This window comes from Oncorhynchus kisutch, linkage group LG2, assembly GCF_002021735.2.
Source record: "Oncorhynchus kisutch isolate 150728-3 linkage group LG2, Okis_V2, whole genome shotgun sequence".
Lineage (NCBI taxonomy): Eukaryota > Metazoa > Chordata > Actinopteri > Salmoniformes > Salmonidae > Oncorhynchus > Oncorhynchus kisutch.
The window spans coordinates 48269905-48286905 of record NC_034175.2 but is presented as its reverse complement, the minus strand read 5'-3'; the positions used below and the strand labels follow the sequence as shown (position 1 = coordinate 48286905).

Genomic DNA, 17001 nt, shown 5'->3' with positions numbered 1-17001 from the left:
CAAGCTAAACTTCTTCTACTGTTATAGAGAACATTGATTCCATCCATTGTTCCTCTAGTCACACCGTTTTGGCTGGGACATTACTATTGTTCATTTCACCACAACTCCCCATGATTTTAGAGGTGCTGGTTCAATTACACTCACAGTTGGAGGGCCAGTGGCGCCAACCACTGTAATTGTGCATGGTGAACCACTCTAATCATAGCCTATTTTTCAGGATTTGTGGAATATTTTGCTGCATATGTTCAAAATGTGACTTTTGTCCTTGTTGAACACACTTTTGTTTTCCATTTACTAAGTCCCTGTTATTTTCTACATTTTTACAGTCAGGCGATATGGCCTCAACAGGCCTTTACCTGTAAGTGCCCATAAACTAACTACCATTATTGATCCATTGGGCTTCTCTTGGCACCCTGTTAAATTGAGGGCCATATTTTTACAGGAACTAATATAGAATAGCTTTTGGTTTGCTTAAAGCAGGGGGTCAATTTGGCCCTTGGGTGGTTTGAGTAAAAAACATATATAAAAAATAAAACAACTCAAAATACTTTAAAATTAGAAAAATATACAAATATACAAAAAATATCAGTGCAGCCCTCTGGACCTCGTTGGAGACCGAATGTGTGAAAATGAGTTTGACACCCCTGAATGGACGTGCTCATACACATATACACTTACTAACATGATTAAACCATTTTGGGTTGGTTAGGAACTGTACAATTGAGAACCATATCTATATTGATGCATATAGGAATCAACCTTGGCTCGACTAAAATGACTTCCAGGAAATAGAATAGAATAGCCTTGTCTGTACAAACACAGTAATAGAGGTTTGATTTGATGAGACCCTCGTCTGAAAGAACGATACAGTAAATACACAATACAGGTCTGAAAGAACGATACAGTAATTAACACAATACAGACCTGAGGGAGAAAAAAAAGAGCTGTCTACAATACACAGTGAATTTACCAATCTCTCTGTACGAGTGACAGTAATGTAAGTAACTTTAAAAGACAGAAATAATCGAGAACAGGGAGCAGTGAAATAACATTTATCACAAGTAAACAGAGAAGAGAACAACAAATATCACTGAGACATGAATGTAATCACTTAAGCCAACAACAAGCCAGACTCTGAGAGAAATTAGCTTTTTTTAAAGGTATTTTTCTAGACTGGATAGAACTCAGCTTGACAAGGGGGAAACAAAATACTGTTGGCATCCAGACATCTGTTAGTCAGTCAAATGTAATTTTGGATTTGAAAAAAATCATGCTTTGCACAAACAGACACATGATGCAGTCAGTTCCTCTAGCCCTTAGTACTGACTTTAGCCCTCACCTCCCCTAAAGGATGGAATGTCTGATTGTCAACAACTGGGGAGTGTTTGGCAGAAAACATGGATCCTTGGCCCAAAATCACATGGATAAAGCAATAAACATTTGTATTTTTTGCTTGAAAATGTCATGCATTGGCTACAAAAAGTCAGTCCATGATTTTGTACAAAGATGATACATGTGTTTTATTGTTTGTTGTCTTACCCCTAAACTGTGGAGTGTTTCTGTGTGTTTGAGTCTGTAGCCTGCATATAGATCCACTGTATGTATCCTGTTCCTGATTCAAACAGTTGCTGTATCATTTTACTGCAAAAAATGCTTAATTCTGCAGGAGTTAATATTAAGGCTATGTGAGAGGTTATAGACCCTACAGTCAGTGTCCAGATTTCCTTTTCCATTTAACCCATCTGAACAGTAGGCTACCATTCCCTTGATGTGTCATAGGGCTATTTTAAGTCCCCATCTTGTGACTGTTGAATTTGTATAGCGGCTCACAATCATCACACAACACTGTTATCATCCTCTTTTACCACTTCACCAAATCTTTCCCAAACATTACTTTTCTGGCCCTACCTTCTCTTTATTTTCAACTCTCCCCTGTGCAGCTTTTCTCTTATTGAATAAAAAAACTCTGACATTGTCCTTTTTGTCTCAGTGGATCGAGTTAACTTTCTCTGCCCGTTTCCAAAGGTTTTTGGCGATTGGTGTGTAGGTTATTTGGCACACCTACAGCTTAGGTTTACGCACTAATTCCAGATTGCCTAAAATAATGAAAGAAAACCCTCAATGTAGCCTATAGATATGAATGATACATTTATGGATTTTTCAAGGTATTGTTTTCTCTTTATTCAACCCGCCCGCAACCTACCCGCCCTTCATCCACACAATAATTAAGGACCCTAAACCCACCCGCCTTGCGGATATAACCGTGGGGGCTGCGGGTTATGAGTCAACCTGCACAGCACTACTACATTTGTATCTCTATGAATGTACATGCGGTTCCAAGTCTAGGGCCAGGAGTCTTTGGTCCCTGCCCCAAAGGCCTGGTGTTTTTCCCAGCCATTATAAAGATTCAGGAAATCCTCCCGCATCTCCCCTTGTCTACAGCGTCTCCTCATCATCATCTGCGGTCATGCTACTGTTGAGTACAGGCAGCGTCTCCTTCAGAGAGATGTCATCCACCTGCTTGGCACTGTCCTCCTCTGGTTCCTCAGGGATGGAGGGGTGGAGGCTGTCTGGGTCTGAGTTACTAATGACGTAGCCAGGCAGGGTGGCATGGGTGCTGAGTGTAGGGGGTCCGTTGCTCCGGTAGACCCGGCTGGAGAAGAGGGCGGTGGATCGGGTGGCAGGGCCAATCCCGGCCAGCTGGGACTGGCTGATGGTGCTGTTGTTGAGCACTGTGAGCACCGAGCCGTAGCGGTACCTGCCACACACCACCGGACCTTTCCAGTCAAACGCCAGGTTCCAACGAGTCCACGTCTTTTTGATCTCTGCCTGGACCTTTGGGGGAGATGAGGAGAGGGTGAGGGGGAGAAAGAGGGCGTAGGGGGGTGGTTGGGGAGGAAGATGGGAAGAAATAGAAAGGAAAAGGGTTGGGGGGAATCTTAGCCCTTGTTTCTCATATGTTGAAAGAACAGAGATCTAAGGAGCCGCTCTAGGGATGTTCTCAACCTAGAGATGTCTTATGTTGAAGTTACACAACTTATACAGAGTGTAAAATCATCCTCACTCACCTCTCCATTGCAGTAGCAGTAGATGATGGATACAAAGAACCCCTGGAAGAGACAGAAGAGTGTGAGGTGAGAACCAATGTCATAAAGAAGATCAGTTTATTTCCGGGTTGCAGGGGCTTTGCAATTCAATGTTCATATTGTAAATCAATGGAAAGTGTATAGCATTGGGGCTGCAGGTAACCTAGCAGTTAAGAACAGAATAGGTGAACAAATCTGTTGGTGTGCCTTTGAACAAGGCACTTGTTGTCTGCTGTAAATCGCAAAGCCTTTGTCAATCTGGTGACATGTACAGTGCCTACAGAAAGTATTCCCACTCCTTGACTTTTTACACATTTTGTTGTGTTACAGCTTGCATTTTAAATTGATTCACAGTTTTACTGCAGTGGGCTAAATCAGGGTCACACAGAGTGATTCTTGGTAGTCTTAAACAAATCTACTTTGAAACAAAAAAGTATATACCTCACACACATACAGTGGGGCAAAAAAGTATTTAGTCAGCAATTGTGCAAGTTCTCCCACTTAAAAAGATGAGAGAGGCCTGTAATTTTCATCATAGGTACACTTCAACTATGACAGACAAAACGAGGGAAAAAAATCCAGAAAATCACATTGTAGGATTTTTAATGAATTTATTTGCAAATTGGCTGCATCATGTTATGGGTATGCTTGTCACAGGTTTGACTTAAAATCGTCTTGAAAATCTATGGCAAGACCTGAAAATGGCTGTCGAGCAATGATGAACAAGTAACTTGACAGAGCTTGAATAATTTTAAAAAGAACAAATGGGCAACTATCGTACAATCAAGGATTGCTGTAATCACTGCCAAAGGTGATTTTAACATGTATTGACTCAGGCGGTTGAATACTTATCTAATCAAACTATATTAGTGTTCTATTTTTCATTAATCGATTTTCACATTACAGAGTATTTTGTGTAGATTGTTGCCAAAAAATGCAAATTTAATCCATTTTAATCCCACTTTGTAACACAACAAAATGTGGAAAAGTCATGGGGAGAGAATAATTTTGAAAGGCACTGTATTCCAGGGGGGAAAAGTGCCCTTTTCCCCTTTATTCTCTCTCTATTCAACACAACACAGACATCTGAAATGCCATAAGAATGCATGAGATGTTTTGATATGATTCATATGTTGATTTCAACCTTCATTTCTCAAATCATCATTTATAAGAATCATCAATCATAAGAAAAGGTCTTGCATTGATCGGCATCCCTTCTGGTATATCTCACAGACCATTATATCTGTCCGTCTCTCTTTCAAATCTAGCCCTTTTCTCCACTCTTGCTTTCTTTATGTAAGCAGCAGCACCCTTTTGCTCTCTGTTAAGGTTGCAGATCTTTTGCAGTGGTTGGCTTTGCTGTAGACAGAGCGGAGGCATGCATGTGACTTGCTTAGTAAGCAGAGAGCACTAAACTTGCAAAGAACACATGGTGTAATTTACACTCCTTTATCTCATCACCACATTGAGCTGATAAATAGAGAAACGGAATGATGAGTAAAACTAAAATATTGTCACACTGTTAGTTCTCTGCTACTGGAACAAACTGCAAAAATCACTAAAGCTGGAGACTCTTACCTCCCTCACTAGCTTAAAGCACCAGCTGTCAGAGCAGCTGACAGATCTCTGAACCTGTACATAGCTCACCTGTAAATTAGCCCATCCAATCTACCTCATCCCCATACTGTATTTATTTATTTATCTTGCTCCTTTGCACCCCAGTATCTATACTTGCACATACATCTTCTGCACATTCTACCATTCCAGTGTTTAATTGCTATATTGTAATTACTTCGCCACCATGGCCTATTTATTGCCTTACCTCTCTTATCCTACCTCATTTGCACATGCTGTATATATACTTTTCTACTGTATTATTGATTGTATGTTTGTTACTTCCATGTGTAACTCTGTGTTGTTGTACGTGTCAAACTACTTTGCTTTATCTTGGCCAGGTCGCAGGTGTTAAGGTTTTCTTCCGATGAAGGAGAGGATGACCAAAATGCAGCGTGGTTTTCTTCATACATCTTTAATAAAGATAATGATGAACAATACAAAAAACAATAAATGTAACGTGAAAACCCAAAACAGCCCTATCTGGTGCAAACAAACACAGAGACAGGAACAGTCACCCACGAAACACTCAAAGAATATGGCTGCCTAAATATGGTTCCCAATCAGAGACAACGATAAACACCTGCCTCTGATTGAGAACCACTCTAGGCAACCATAGACTTACCTAGACAACTATACTATACCACAATCCCATAACCTACAAAAACCCCAAGACAAAACACACCACATAAAATAACCCATGTCACACCCTGGCCTGACCAAAATAATAAAGAAAACACAAAATACTAAGACCAGGGCGTGACAGCAGGTTGCAGTTGCAAATGAGAACTTGTTCTTATATTTCCCTCACTAACTTTAAACATCAGCTATCTGAGCAGCTAACCGATCGCTGCAGCTGTACATAGTCCATCTGCAAATAACCCACCCAATCTACCTACCTCATCCTCATACTGTTTTTATTTACTTTCTGCTCTTTTGCACACCAGTATCTCTACTTGCACATCATCATCTGCTCATTTATCCCTCCCGTGTTAATCTGATAAATTGTAATTACTTCGCTACCATGGCCTACATAAACCACAGGATCATACTCAAACGTACAATATTAAATGGGCGGCAGGTAGCTTAGCGGTTAAGAGTGTTGGGCCAGTCCCTGATTCAAATCCCGAGCCGACTAGGTGAGAAAATCTGTCATTGTGCCTTTGAGCAAGGCACGTAACCCTAATTTCTCATGTAAATCACTCTGGATGAGGGTGTCTGCTAAACGACTAATGTTTTAATGTACGGAGGTTTCCACACTTCATATTGTGCTGTATGAAGAATAATGCCTCAGGGTAATGCAGCTATGATGTATGTAGAAACCGGAATAATATTAATGCCCTTTGCTAACTGGAGACAAGGGAAGGGAAAGATATTACAAAACACATCACAAACAAACGTGGAAACAAAAACAAATGGGAGGAAAGCTCTTATTCTCTGGGCAATTCCATAGAAAGACAACCAGACAAATAAGACAGTTCTACATTGTGCGAGGAAAGCCACGCTTTGTAGTCAAATAAAGTGTTTTTCCTTTTGCCTGAAGAACTACTATTAAAGATATAACAAGGAGGCTAAGATGCAATGAGCAGCTTATGAGGATTAACCAGAGATTTCTAATAATGCAGCTACCAAGCTGTCAGATGTAGCATTACTCGTTAAAACAACAGTTTGGTGTCTCTATAATGAGCCACTTAAATCATTCAATTCAAAAGCATAAAAGTATGTTTTGAAGCTGAAATATTTCATTAGTAGAATGAGATGAAAATGCTTGGTGGTGAGCCACTACTAAGGCGTCCTACACACTATTACACTGTCTGGCACAGCTGTGATAAACTGACTGAAAACAGAAGGCTCTCATGTCTGACAGAGTAAAGCTGATCCGAGTGAATTTACCAAGAAGGCATTGAATGTTCCTGAGTGGCCTAGTTGCAGGTTTGACTTAAATTGGCTTAAATCTATGGCAAGACTTGAAAATGGCTGTCTAGCAATGATCAACAAGTAACTTGACAGAGCTTGAATAATTTTTTAAAGAATAATGGACAAATATTGTACAACCCAGATTTATAAAGTTCTTAGAGACCTACCCAGAAAGATTCCGAGCTGTAATCACTGCCAAAGGTGATTTTAATCTCTACGGGATGGGGTGCCCCTGTCCTGGGATGGTTGAGCTAACATGAACTAATGTGATTAGCATGACAGTTGTAAGTAACAGCAAACCTTCCAGGACATAGACATGTCTTATATGGGCAGAAAGCTTAAATTATTGTTAATCTAACTGCACTGTCCAATATACAGTAGCTATTACTGTGAAAAAAAGACCATGCTATTGTTTGAGGAGAGTGCACGGTTATGTACTTGAAAATGTATCAATTGGGAACATTTGGGCAGACTTGATACAACATTTTGAACAGTAATACAATGGTTCATTGGATCAGTCTAAAACTTTGCACATACACTGCTGCCATCTAGTGGCCACAATCTAAATTGCTTCTCGACTCCTAAGTGATATAATAGCCTTTCCCTTGCATTTCAAAGATGATAGAACAAAAAAGAAAATAGAAAATCAATGTTTCTTTTCTTTCTATTACCTTTATCAGATCTAATGAGTTATATTCTCCAACATGAATTTCACATTTCCACAAACTTCAAAGTATTTCCTTTCAAATGGTATCAAGAATATGCATATCCTGAGTCCTGAGCTACAAGCAGTTAGATTTGGGTATGTCATTTTAGGCCAAAATTGAAAAAAAGGGTCCGATCCTTCCACAAATCAGGCCTTTATGGTAGAGTGGCCAGGCGGAAGCCAATCCTCAGTAAAAGGCACATGAAAGCCCACTTGGAGTTAGACAAAAGGCACCTAAAAACTCTCTGACAATGAAAAACAAGATTTTACGGCCCGCTTTTTCAGCAGCAGGAACTCTGAGACTAGTCAGGATCGAGGTAAAGATGAACAGAGCAAAGTAGAGAGAGAACATAGATGAAAACCTGCTCCAGAGTGCTCAGGACCTCAGACTGGGACAAAGGTTCACCTTCCAACAGGACATTACCCTAAGCACACAGCCAAGACAACGGAGAAGTGGCCTCGGAACAAGTCTCTGAATGCCCTTGAGTGGTCCAGCCAAAGCCTGGACTTGAACCTGATCGAACATCTCTGGAGAGACTTGAAAATTGCTCTGCAGCAATGCTCCCCATCCAACCTGACAGAGCTTGAGAGGATCTGCAGAGAAGAATGGGAGAAACTCCCAAAATAAAAATGTGCCAAGCTTATAGCATCATACCCAAGAAGACGTGATTCTCTGATTGCTGCCAAAGGTGCTTCAACAAAGTACTGAGTAAAGGGTTTGAATACTTATGTAAATGTGATATTTCTGTTTTTAATTTCTAAAAACCTGTTATTGCTTTGTCATTATATGGTATTGTGTGTAGATTGATGTTGAGAAAAACTGATTTAATACATTTTACGATATGACTGTAACGAAACAAAACCTTTGAAAAAGTCAAGGGGTCTGAATACTTTCCGAAGGCACTGTAACTGTGTACCACTCTTCATACTTTCAAGCATGGTTGTGGCTGCATTATGTTATAGGTATGCTTGTCATTGAGACTAGAGTTTTTTAGGATAAAAAGAGAAGAAGCTAAGCACAGGCAAAGTCCTAGAGGAAAACCTGGTTCAGTCTGCTTTCCAACAGACATTGGGAGACAAATCCTCCTTTCAGCAGGACAACAACTTTAACCACCAGGCCAAATATACACTTGAGTTACTTACCAAGACAGCATTGAAGGTTCCTGAGTGACCTAGTTACAGTTTTGACTTAAATGGCTGTCTAGCAATGATCAACAAGTAACTTGACAGAACTTGAAGAATTTAAAAAGAACAAATGGGCAAATATTGTACAATCCAGGTTTACGAAGTTCTTAGAGACTTACCCAGAAAGATTAAGAGCTGTAATCACTGCCAAAGGTGATTTGAACATGTTTTAACTCGGGCGGTTGAATACTTATCTAATCAAACTATATTCGTGTTTCATTAATCGATTTTCACATTCACATTTACATTTTCACATTCACATTAGAAATATTTTGTGTAGATTGTTGCCAAAAAAGGACAATTTAATCAATTTTAATCCCACTTTGTAACACAACAAAATGTGGAAAGGTCATGGGGAGAGAATACTTTCAAAAGTCACTGTATTCCAGGGGGGAAAAGTGCCCTTCTCCCCTTTATTCTCTCTCTATTCAACATAACACAGACTTCTGAAATGCCATAAGAATGCATGAGATGTTTTGCTATGATTCATATGCCTATTCATATGCCATATGACAGACAGAGTGCAGCTGATCCAAGTGAACCGGATCTGTCACTAGCACTTGGTCCGGAGAAGGACCTTCCCTGTCTTTATTGGCCTCAGCTAGACTCGGCTAGACAGGCAGTAGCAGGAGGGAAGGGAATCTCCCCACCTGCCTGAGGACCCTGTCAAACCGCACCAGTCTGAGTGAACTCAACGGAGCGAATGATACGTAGCGAATGCTACACAGCAAAGTAGCTTTCACTGGTTCAGGTCAAACTCCTGTTCTTATTTTCGTGGGATACAACTTCAAAGCTTTCTTTAAAAATTGGATCCTACTTTATTTAATTGGATACTGTTGTATCAGCTTTCGTAGCTACATGTACATTCAACCTTGAGGACCGGTTCTATTGTAGAATTGAAACTGTGTTCTTCAAGAAACAAAGAAAATGTGTAATATTTTTCCCTCATTTAATTTAGCGATTTGGCTTCAACTTTCAGGATATAGTGGCTTATTCTGCCACATTAGTAATTAAAGTAACTATTATGACCTAGGCCTACAGAACACAGTAAGCGCCATCTTCCATTCACAGTGGATGCTATTCAAAAGGAATTATTTAGTACAGAATGTGATTATAGGTGCCAAAAGAGGGTGGGACCCATACGTTATTGACACCACATTTTAGCCATTCTCATCCAGAGTGACTAACAGCGAGTGCATAATTGTTCATACTTTTGTGTATTGGTCCCCTGTGGGAATAGAACCCATAACCCTAGCGTTGCAAGTGCCATGTTCTACCCAACCGAGCCACACAGGACTTATCATATGATTCAGAGCCCATTATTAGCATTACCTGTGGGCCAGGGTTACTGTAAGTGTTGCTACTAGAGTACACTAAAGCAGCCTCAATTTTATCAGTCCTAGTAGATTGGCCTTTCTTCAGGGAGAGGAATGCAGGACTAGAATAGAGTAAGAGTAATCTTTCACTATCACCTCAGTAGGAGTATCTCTAGTAGAAACACATTTTCCTCATTTTCTCCCAGGTACTGCATCATTTCTCATACAGGTCTAGACAGTGAGGGCCAGGGAGAGCCAAGGACAAAGATGATAATATAGAAAGTACAGTAGCAATCAGTTGTATTGATCCTCTCCCAATGCTTCTGGCAGAGTTTTGAATCGATTAAGTGTCACCGACCTAGATAAAAGTAGAGTTGAAGAAGCTGAATCATAATTTCATTGCCTGATTATTTGTGATGAATGTTGGTGGGACCACAAACAGCCTCACTTTACAGAATAAAGTTCAAGGAGTGTTGAAAAGTAAAGTTCTCCCTGAAGTTATTGAAGTCTCCCTGAAGTTGATAAAAATGTCTTCAACAATATAAGTGTAAAACACAAAAAACAAGGTAAAAGTATGCCAGCTTGATAAACCTGAGGGATGTGTACCTCATATCATACATGTCAAGTAACAAATGTAACAAATAACTAATTTTCAAAAGATAGTTAGTTACCTGGAAGGAGTTGAAGAAGAGCTCGAAGTACATCCTGACCTCCCAGCTGAGGCCCTGGAAGGTGTGAGGCATCCCCACAAACACAATGTAGTGGACCCCAAACACCAGCACCAGCACTAGGGTGGACTTAGCTAGCTTCCTGTGGATACAGACAAAAACAGAGGATAGGAGGGGATCAGTTTGAGCAAGACAAGATGAGATGTAGAATTGCTGAATCTTTATCTCATAATAGGTCATTATCTGGGATGGAAGGTGACCAATAATTGTGCGCAGCCCGACTTCAATGCAATTGTTTTTCTCACAAAAACAAAAGCTGAACATCACCAGTCTTTATATCACAGTGGATTCAGTCATGACATCGACACTCACCAACAGTGTTTCAAGTTTCACAGATGGCCATTAGTCATTTCACATTTGCTGCCTTCTGATCTCCTCTCCAGAGGGGTCTCTGGTGGTTCTTCCCCTCAGATCTGTTCTGCATTAGTTATCTATCCAACCAATCTCCTGATCCATCAGTGAAAATGCCAATAAGCAACAACATCTACCGGTAATTATAAAGCATTTTTAAATGGCATGTAGGCCGAAGTTCCGAACGGAGAATGATGTAAATGGATTGTAAAATGGCACATTTAGTTCAGTGCCTCGTATCAACAGCCATCATCAGTCATGCTACAGTTCAGTGAACACATGACTGACTCCCACAGCAGGGTTGACAGTCTCCAGCAGAGTGATGTTATCTGCGTGTGTGTGTTGTGCCTGTGCATGTGTGTAAACGTGCGTGTGTGTGCCTGTGCACTCCTGTGTGTGTGTGTGTGTGTGTACGTCGGCGTCAATGCCTGTGTGTGTGTGTGTGTGTGGGTGTGTGGGTGTGTGTGTGTGGGTGAGTGTGTGTGTGTGTGTGTGTGTGTTTGTGCAAACATGAGACATCCCTGGCATCATGTCAGCTGTTAACCGGCCACCTGGTGCCCAGCACTGCACTGTGGTACGCTGCTCAGCAGGGGAGGAGAGGCAGAACCAATTGATCACTGACTATTATTAAGCCTAGCAGTGACGTGGGGTTTGGCCCAACTGCGACCCTGGTGGAAACACTCTGGATCAGTCCCAAATGGCATCCTCTTCCCATTATAGTTCACTACTTTTGACCAGAGCCTTATGGGCCCTTGGCCAAAAGTGGTTGACTATATAGGGAATACTAGAGTGTCATTTGAGATGCACGCTCTGAATGAACCCCTGAATAACTATTACCTCCCCAACACACAGCCCTATCATTACAGCGGCTTTCAACATCCACTGTGGATGTTGTTTTTTACCATCATGGGTAATAACAACAAGGCTGATGAGTACATTTTCTAAATGTAAGGATATAGTTAGTACTGAGTATAGGAATTCAACATCCAAATATTATATGGATAAATATGGATAAAATCATAAGGCTTTGGGCCAGGGGCAGACTTTCTCAAAGCATAATGTTAAATTAAGCTTAATTGGTTTTGGTCAAATACACACTGGTACCATAAGTTCCCTGAGGCCTAGAATAAAGAAGTTGAAGGCATGGACCTTGCCTGAGGCATGGACCTTGCCTGTGCTCTTCTGTATGCTTTATGACCTATCATCCTATTTTGTAATGTTAAGGGGGCACAGAGGAGATTTCAGACAGAACATGAATTGTAAACTAGAGGCAAGACATTTTACACCCTAGACAAAATGTACACCTATCAAGTTATTTTCAAAAGGGAACATGAAAGGAGGAACTAAAGGTCAAATCAAATACAAAACAAAATGCAGAGCAGAGTAAATAGCATATTTAATTTCAAATGTGCAACTCTACAGCCTAAAACACATTGTGCATTTAGAAATAATTAAAGGTAGAATGCCTTTCACATTTGAATCAATAGCGATTCAAATAACTAGTAGGTCCTTACAGACATCTTACAGAAATATTTGCACTAACTGTAAATCGCTCTGGATAAGAGTGTCTGCTAAATGACTAAAATGTAAATGTAAATGTAAATCTTTGCCAATGTCACTGTGACATTGATCTACCCACCTGTACTGTTTTCTTGTGTCGTATCTCCCTGCATTGGTCTCCCTGATCTTTGTCGCCAGCACTCGCACAATGTTCACAAAAAGGATAAAGTTGAGCTGAAAGGACAATTGGAAAAAGTTCTAATTAGCCGAGCCAGAGATACTAGACACTTCATTGCAGAGAGTACAACTCCTCTGCTTGAAACTAATTGCCTCACTTCTTTAATCTCGTCTCAATTCCCTGAAAATACTATTTTCTTAGCACTTCATATCTCTTCATAATCCCATTATAGAGAAAATGGGTTTAACTGTCAGGAAGCAGTTGATAGATTATAGAACATACAGTGGCTGCACTGAAAACACAGGTTCTATCTACCATGTTAATGTACAGTGCAGTACCTTCGGAAAGTATTCAGTCCCCTTGACTTTTTCACGTCACAGCCTTATTATAAAATGTATTAAATCATTCGTTTTTTCCCTCATCAATGCACACACAATACCCCATAATGACAAAGTAAAAACAGGTTTTTAGAAATGTTTGCAAATGTATATAAAAAAAAAAATGGAAATATCACATTGACATAGGTATTAAGACTTGTTGAAGCACCATTGGAAGCAATCAGAGTATCAAATCTTCTTGGGTATGATGCTACAAGCTTGGCACACCTGTATTTGGGGAGTGTCTCCCATTCAGCATCGCTGGACAGCTATTTTCAAGTTTCTCCGGAGATGTTCAATCGGGTTCAAGTCCAGGCTCTGGTCGGGCCACTCAAAGACATTCAGAAACTTGTACCGAAGACACTCCTGCATTGTCTTGGCTGTGTGCTTAGGGTCATTGTCAAGTTGGAAGGTGTACTTTCGCCCCAGTCTGAGGTCTTGAGCACTCTGGAGCAGGTTTTCACCAAGGATCTCTCTGTACTTTGCTTCGCTAATATTTTTCTTGATCTTGACTAGTGTCCCAGTCCCTGCCGCTGAAAAACATCCCCACAGCATGATGCTGCCACCACCATGCTTCACCGTAGGGATGGTGCCAGGTTTCCTCCAGACATGTCGCTTGGAATTCAGGCCAAAGAGTTCAATCTTGGTTTCATCAGACCAGAGAATCTTGTTTCTCATGGTCAGAGTCCTTTCGGTGCCTTTTGGCAAACTCCAAGTGGGCTGTCATGTGCATTTTACTGAGGAGTGGCTTCTGTTTTACTGAGGAGTGGCTTCTGTTTCGCCACTCTACCATAAAGACCTGATTGGTGGAGTGCTGCAGAGATGGCTGTCCTTCTAGAAGGTTCGCCCATCTCCACATAGGAACTTTGGAGCTCTGTCAGAGTGACCATTGGGTTCTTGGGTCACCTCCCTGACCAAGGCCCTTCTCTCCCAATTGCTCATTTTGGCCGGGCTGCCAGGTCTAGGAAGAGTCTTGGTGGTTCCAATCTTCTTCCATTTAAGAATGATGGATACCACTGTGTTCTTGGACTTTCAATACTTTTTTTTAGTACCCTTCCCCAGAGCTGTGCCACGACACAATCCTGTCTTGGAGCTCTACGGACAATTCCTTCGACCTCGTGGCTTAGTTTTTGCTCTGACATGCACTGTCAACCGGGGGACCTTATATAGACAGGCGTGTGCCTTTCCAAATCATGTCCAATCAATTGGATTTACCACAGGTGGACTCCAATAAAGTTGTAGGAACATCTCAAGGATGATCAATGGAAACAGGATGCACTTGTGCTCAATTTCAAGTCTCATAGCCAAAGGTCTGGATACTTATGTAAATAAGGTATTTTTCTTTAGTTTTTTTGTATACATTTGCAAAAATGTCTAAAAACCTGATTTTGGTTTTGTCATTATAGGGTATTGTGTGTAGATTGATGATGAAAAAAAGTAATTTGATCAATTATAGAACAAGGCTGAAACGTAACAAAATATGGAAAACGTCAAGGGGTGTAAATAACTTTCCGAAGGCACTGTATATCATTACATAAAGCAATTCAGCACAAGTACGAGTGTGAGTTATAGAACTCCAAATCTAATATAAGGGAGATTATAGGCTTTGTAATGGGCTTCAAGGAATGTTCCGAGTGTTGAGGCAGCATTCGATTCCAAACTCAGAAATATACCTGACTCATAAACGGAATCAGGTCAATGTTCCATTTATGATGAATGATAATTTCTCTCTGAGGAAAACCTCTCAGTGACTGGTGAGAATAGCATTAAGAAAAGTGGCAATATATGTGGCAATCAGTTGAATGCCTTTGCCACAATAGAATTCAATAATTGGAAAAATGCAAATTGTTGTTTATGTATTTAGGCATTTCGTTCTGAGAGGGCTTTTGGATTGGGGTTCCTAATGAAACCTAACATCCATTAAACACCATTCTATCACTTTGCATGAGAAAAATCATGGCAATATGAATACAAAATACATTCAACAGTAGTCTCATTTTAGAATGATTGGTTATTGTGCCATACATTGCAGTCTGTTACCACTGCAATGGATGCAATGAATTTTAATTTGATCATCTCAACCATCTTGGTGAGACTGTTGGGGCTTAATTTGTTTCACCATTCATGTAGAGTGTATATGTGACTAATGACATCTAGACAAGCTATATGATCGGCCTTTGACAGCCCATTCTCACCATATGAGTGAGAATGTTTTCCAAATCCCATACTGGAGAGCTAGCCAGCCCTGAACTAACACACTTTCTTTCAAATATTCAACTTCTCTAACTATTTAACTAAAAAGTATTCTCCCTGGACCATAATTAAATGACGAGTAGCAGGGCTGGATGGAAAGCCTTCAGACCCAGATCCAGTATATTCTCAGAACAGATATAATCTTTTCAGACAACCACTCTCAACCTCAGTTCATTCCTTCCAGACAGATTATTTTAATACGTCCCAAATGGCACCCTATTTATTTTATAGTGCACTACTTTTGACCAGGTAAACATGGAACAGGGTGCCATTTGGGATTTAACCTGATCTCTTATTCATTCCACCTTACTTATAGATTCAGATCGCCCTCCTCAGATCCCAATCACTTCATACTCCTTCATTTCAAATCAGTGTAATTGTATACATTCCCTCCAGTCTCAGACCCAAAGGGAACAGAGACTGAGACCAAAGCTGCTTACTGGTAGGAAGGATGGGAGAACAACTGATTAAAACAGACAGCCACGAGGCAAAATTAATTTTAATGTAACATTTAACAACGCACCTGCTTTAGAATACATAGTCTGGCTGATCGAGTAAGTGACATGTGAACAGAAACAACATAAGGATTTAAATTATGTACAGTATGTTATTAATCCTACATGATCCGATCGGGCATTGTGAACTCCCATCGCAAAAGATAACACTTCAAAGTCAGTCAGACAGTCAGTGGAGTGGAAGCTGCAACTGGCAAATTGGCTATTATGATAAGATACTGTAAGTGTGCCTCCAAAGGAGTTACAATTGCTCACATCGCAGTCTGCATATGATTTCCCAGAGTTAACACAGAGATGGCGGGGAAATGGGGGTCAGAGTTGAATGTTTAAACTCCATCAAAATCGATCATATTTTGCCAGTGTGCAATTTTCTTCCAGTTAAAGATTCTCAAATTTCACTAGCTGGCTTCATTCATGCGAGAGACCCCCATAGACAGTGTAAGAAGCAGACATCGTCATACTGTGTCTGTTTCTTCAGCTTCTGAAACAACTTTGCTTGGTGATGGGTCTCAGCAGGCAGGTCTGTGTGTCTAATCTTTAAAGCTCCCGATAACCCACACACTGACAAAAAAGTAGGTCGTCTGAACTCAATAAATACTGTGGCTGTAAACATACAGTATTGGTTGTCTATATTTTCTCCCAAGGATTTGTGTGCACTGTAGTCATAATTATAAAGTAAGAACAACTCTATAACAAAGGTTCGAACCAATCAGTGAATCAAATTACACAACAAGACTTACTAAACATCATAATCATTATGTGTATATTATATACTCATGCCTACGATAGACCTAAAGTCCCATTATATTCTGGGAATTCGAATGATCTCTCGCTATCCTCCTATCTCCATTTCCTGCCTCTCTGGCCTCTGTCCTGTAGTGTTCGCAATTGTAACACCATGGTCACCAAGGTCATGAGAGACTTCTGAGCTCATGTTGTCCCTGTCTGACATTCATTAGATGCTGCTCAGCTCCTTGTATGGATTTGCATATTAGTGACAATGTTGTTGTTATTTTTCTGGTAATGATATTATTAGACATTCAATTCCAACTGTCAGGGAAAGGAGATGTATTTTTATACTTCATTGTGGGTGTTATCTGCTGAATAATTGGTGGGATCGTCAGATAAGCACATGCACACATGTATACATGCACAAACGTACGCCCACACATACCCACACATAAACAGACGCACACCTGCACACGCGCATGAGAGAGAAAGAGCAATTATCATGTGAACTGAATTTGCCTTTCCTGCTCTCAGATCAGTCCGTGT

At 40.5% G+C, this 17001-nt stretch overlaps 1 protein-coding gene across 1 annotated transcript in view; it reads right to left on the bottom strand.

Annotated features, from left to right (window-relative positions):
• Positions 1 to 1037: 1037 nt before the first annotated feature.
• The window catches only part of LOC109902693 (parathyroid hormone 2 receptor), a 93353-nt gene continuing 77389 nt past the window's right edge, over positions 1038 to 17001 (bottom strand). Inside the window, exons 10-13 of the mRNA XM_020499279.2 lie at positions 12543 to 12637; positions 10496 to 10634; positions 3069 to 3110; positions 1038 to 2835 (exon numbers count right to left, since the gene is read on the bottom strand). Coding sequence (XP_020354868.1) covers positions 2437 to 2835; positions 3069 to 3110; positions 10496 to 10634; positions 12543 to 12637 — 675 coding nt within the window. The 3' untranslated portion in view covers positions 1038 to 2436. The remainder of the gene's footprint in view (positions 2836 to 3068; positions 3111 to 10495; positions 10635 to 12542; positions 12638 to 17001) is intronic.